Source organism: Montipora foliosa, chromosome 4, assembly GCF_036669935.1.
Source record: "Montipora foliosa isolate CH-2021 chromosome 4, ASM3666993v2, whole genome shotgun sequence".
In the NCBI taxonomy this organism is placed as follows: Eukaryota; Metazoa; Cnidaria; class Anthozoa; order Scleractinia; family Acroporidae; genus Montipora; species Montipora foliosa.
The window spans coordinates 10185690-10190689 of record NC_090872.1 but is presented as its reverse complement, the minus strand read 5'-3'; the positions used below and the strand labels follow the sequence as shown (position 1 = coordinate 10190689).

The following is a 5000-nucleotide window of genomic DNA, read 5'->3' as shown; positions in this document are numbered from 1 at the left end:
CAATAAAAAAGGGGGGTCATCGAGTTCGTTTATGACATATGAGCAACTTAATGCAAAATATAGGGTGTTTTTGCTGGGCTCTCCCGTTGCGAAGGTAACGTATTACATCACAATAATGATCACATCTTGTTTGGAAATGATCATTTTTTCATATGGTACCATAACATTGCTGTTACGTGATACAATGTTGTAGTGTCATTCGATCTAAACAGAGAATCTTCTAAGGGTCGAAACCCTTTCGAGCCTCCTTAAGTCATGAGGCCAGACTCGTAAATAATTAATTGATCTTGTTTTATTTCATCGCGCAATACAGTTGGGTCTACAGAGTGCATTAATTACAACCTTACAGTGATATTATTGAGACCTTGAAATCTGATAGGGAAGGCAAAAAAAAAAAAAAAAAAAGAAGAATTAGATGCAAAAGATTGCGGCATACGTGATTGATAAACCTCAGTGTTTGATGAGCCCCACTGAGTGGTAGCTAACCAGTATGAAGCCGTCTTATTATTTTTCTGCTTTGGTCAGATTAGGTTAATAGCTTCTGTTTAGATCTCTAACTTCACCAAAAGAATTTGGAAAAACCGAAAATGCAAGTTTTTTGTTTAATCACAGCATATTTTCATATCAGGAATATTTCACTCATATTTATACTGACATCCACGATTTCATCCGTTAATTTCCATTCAAAACAGACAGTACGTACTTCAAGATAACTGTTGTCTCATAAATTAACCCAGAAGCTAGTATTTAGTATTTTAGATCTTCAAACCGACTATTTACCCATCCACGCAAATAGGGCGTAATATGCGGACCAAAAAAGGAAATATTTTTGCCAAGTTTCTTAGGTGGGGATCTATGGGCGAATTATGTAATAACACATTCTACAGGCAAACTAATAAAAGCACGTTAAATACATGCTAAATCAGCCTCCATGACTAATGGATTGTTGTGAAGAAACAAATTAATTTTTAGACAACTCAGCAAATGATGGAACACCGTGTCCAAAGAAAGTATACATTACGAGCTTGTAAAACCAACAAAATAAATGAGTTGAAATGTGTACAAATTTAAGAAAGTGATGGCTGATCATTAAAGGGAACCTCCACTATAACAACAAAATAACTTTAAACCATAGAACATAATGTTATCAATTAATTAAAATTGTTCAATCTTTTTCCAATGAAAGCGTTTCTTTCCGAAAAAAATGACTTTCAAAAACTTTTGTTTTGGCTTTCAAAATTCCCGGGCGCCGCCATCTTGAATAACTGTGACGTGTCGTGGTTGCCCTATTGTTCTGACACAAAGAGCGTTTTTTTCTGGAACAATCTGCAACCACGACACGTCACGGTTTTTCAAGATGGCGGCGCCCGAGAATTTTGAAAGCCAAAACAAGCGTTTTAGAAGTTCATTTTTTTTCGAATAAAAACGCGTTCATTGGAAAAAGTTTGATCAATTATAATTAATATTGGTAACATTATGTTCTGTGGTTTAAAGTTATTTTGTTGTTTTAGTGGAGGTTCCCTTTATTTTATAATGTAGATAAACTCCATTTTGCAGCAGTTGTATTTTTGAACGAAGCCCAGTGTTATGATAATAGGTGGTTTGCAATCAATCCCTAGAGACAAAGATAACAATGCCACAATGTACAATTGCTGGTGGAGCAACAGCAGGAGCTAATGAGAGATCTTTTGTTTTCGTCCACCAACATGGCGGCGATGACGTCACCTATTGCATTGGCAGTGCCAGTGGTGCTAGTCTTCTACTGATTCATCATCGATCAACACGATCGAAAGCTCCTCTTAATTGACATTAGCATGTAGTTCTTCTTCATCTGCAGCTGTCGGTGACTGCGATGATTTAACGAGAAGCGCGTAGTTCTTTTCAATAAGTTCTTTGAAACGGCGAAGAAAAAACCGCTTGCTGTCGAAGCCTGCGAATACAGCCGCCTCTTATCGCTTCCGGCCGCTAGGGGCGTTTCGCGTGGCCGTGAGCGATGAGAGGCGGCTGTATTCGCAGGCTATTGCTGTCCGGTTAATTATAAACGTAGCTCGTCGGTGTATCTGTAAACACCTCATTGCAAATTGAAGATGTTGTATCAACTGATCTTATTCCTGTTTCGAAGGCGTAAATTTACTTAAGCTATGTTTCAGCGATTTGTCCGAAATGAGATAAAATGTCCCCGAAAATTAAGCGTCCGAACTGAAACGCTAGAAATTTTTAGCAAATATTTTTCACACTCATTCCAACGTGTTTCTATAGTTTTTGTCCTAACTGCCTCAATGTTTGCTGAATATTTGATATTTCGAAAATGGCCTATTTTAACATAGTAGGTGCTTTCCATTAAGCCAAAATTGCCGGAAATTTCGGGCTGAAGTCAGATGGAAAGGTCCGTTTCGGTTCGGTCCGACCGGAATATTTGGGACCACCTCTGGAGGTCGGTCCGACTGAAACGTGCCTTTCCATTTACAAAATTCTCGTTTCCAGTCCCATTTCACTGTGATGTAACCAAAATTTCGGTGGAAACGTAAATGGAACTCTTCGGTCCGGTTGAAGATTTACTTTTGATAAAAAATGTCGCCACTGGTCTCCGACCTGATGTTCAGGCATAATGGCAAGCACCTAGTATTTCAGTCTTCATAAACGTTCCAGATGAATCATGTCATCTAGGTGATAAGGCAGCTGGAAAATGTTTCGTTCCCCATTCATGTTTTAATTCTAATGTTACAACCGTAAGCCTGGCTATTTTTTTCCATTATTATGAAATTACAAAAACACGCTTTCGTTTCCTTTAGAACAAAAAGGATAACAGCGACCATTAACCGTTGACAGCCAGACACATTCTGTCAGACTGCCACCCACACTACACAGCTGATCCCAGTCGTCTATGAGTTTAACAGAATCCTAAATGTCAAGTCAACGTATAATTTCATTTACGATTTCCTTGGCTCATCAGTTAGGACAAGGTTTGGTGTCATTAGCTCAGCAGCTATGGCAACTCGTACCTTACTGGCCCAGAAATGGCGATTCTTCCTATCTACGTTTGGCAGAAGCTGTAAAAACGGATGAATTGAAGATTAGAGATGAGAAAGATAAAGCCCCTTCCATTTACAAAGTTCCCTTGAAAGAAGAACTTGCCCTAACCGAAGAGATGATCTCCAAACAATATTTTGGTGAGCCGGGAGAGTTTGAAGACAAAGTTCTCCTTTTGGTTGGGGCGACTGGCGCTGGGAAAAGCACTCTGGTTCATGCCATAGCAAACTACATCATAGGAATTAAATGGGAAGATAGCTTTCGATTCAAGGTAGTCACAGACGAAAGTCAGCAGAATTGTATAATTGCCTACACATTCTATCCCATGGATGGTTCAGCCTTGCCATATAAATTAACCGTTATCGACACCCCTGGATTTGGAAGTCCTGAAGGACTGGAGGGAGACAGAGTCATTACCAAGACAATAGAACAATTGTTGTCAATGCCACCACCAAATGGTATTGATCATCTGAATGGCATCGGTTTTGTCATCCAGTCTGGAATGGCCCGTCTTACACCAACACAGGAGTACATCTCAGCGTCCATCATGTCCATGTTTGACCTTTCCCAAAACATTTTTACGATCGTAACTTTTGCAGATAGCCAGAAGCCCCCTGTGGTACAAGCGTTAATGGACGCGAAAATTATGAACAGCGAAAAACATTACAGATTCAACAACTCGGTCCTGTTTACAAACAACGAGGAGAGTGAAGGAAGCTTTGATTCTGTTTTCTGGAAGATGAACTGTCAATCCTTCATAGCTTTTTTTGCAGATTTTGCGAAAGCTGAGAGCGTCCAGGTCGACATAACTAAGGAGGTTTTGGAAGAACGAAAAAAAGTGCAAGCGACACTGGAAGGTCTAAACAAACAGCCGACCAAAGGTCTTGACAAGATCGACGAGATCCGAGAAGATGAAAGGAAGATTGTCGACAACATTCAAGAGCGCATTCGCCATTTGGATGAGATTGCTCTCAGACCCAACCCATTGTTTAATGTGACATTTGTCGAGAAGCTCATTGAGTCAGAAAAACAATCAAGCAATCCTGGATGGAAGCAACGCACAGATTACCTTGAGGGGGCCAAGCGCAACGCAGAGATCCTCTCAAAGAAAAAGCGTCGTTTAGCGGACATCGCTAGAAAGGACGAACTGAAGATCACAAACAGGAAAAACGGAACTCTTGCTGTCTACAAACTTTCAATGGAAGAGGGACTTAGGAATTCAGAAAAGAGGCTCGCCAAGTATTCCATTGGTAAACCAGGGGAGTTCCGTGAAAAAGTACTTCTGGTGGTAGGTGCAACTGGTGCTGGGAAGAGCACTCTGATCAATGGTATGGTGAACTACATTATGGGCGTTACTTGGGAAGATGACTTCCGATTCAAACTAGCCATAGACGCCCCAAGCGTTTCCTCATCCAAAAGTCAGACGAAGGACATAACTGCATACACGTTCTATCCCATGGAAGGCTCAAACTTGACTTACAAGTTCACTATAATTGACACACCTGGATTTGGTGACACTGAAGGTATTAAGAGAGACCGATATATCACCGAACAATTGAAAGAATTCTTTTCAATTCCACCGCCAAATGGTATCGACCACCTGGACGGCATTGGCTTTGTTACACAGGCTTCCTTAGCTCGGCTTACAGCAACTCAAGAATACATTTTTTCTTCCGTTCTCTCAATATTTGGGAAAGACCTCTCCAAGAACATCTTCATGATGGTAACTTTTGCAGACGGCCAGAAGCCCCCTGTCCTACAAGCCATTGAAGATGCTAAAATCCCAAGTAGTGGCAAGTACTTCAAGTTTAATAACTCGGCCCTGTTTGCAGACAGCCAGGAAAGTGAAGAAAGCTTTGATGCAATGTTCTGGAAGATGGGCATCCGGTCCATAGAAGCTTTTTTCGTTGACTTTGAGAAAGCCCAGAGTGTCTGCCTTGACTTAACTAAGGAGGTTTTGAAGGAACGGG

At 40.7% G+C, this 5000-nt stretch overlaps 1 protein-coding gene across 2 annotated transcripts in view; it reads left to right on the top strand.

The window, feature by feature from the left end:
• Positions 1-5000, top strand: part of LOC137998950 (uncharacterized) — a 21483-nt gene that overhangs the window by 12429 nt on the left and 4054 nt on the right. For both annotated transcript variants that reach the window (XM_068844790.1, XM_068844789.1), the window contains exon 2: positions 2793-5000. This exon is cut by the window's right edge and continues 4054 nt beyond it. In XM_068844790.1, coding sequence (XP_068700891.1) covers positions 2906-5000 — 2095 coding nt within the window. In that variant the 5' untranslated portion in view covers positions 2793-2905. The remainder of the gene's footprint in view (positions 1-2792) is intronic.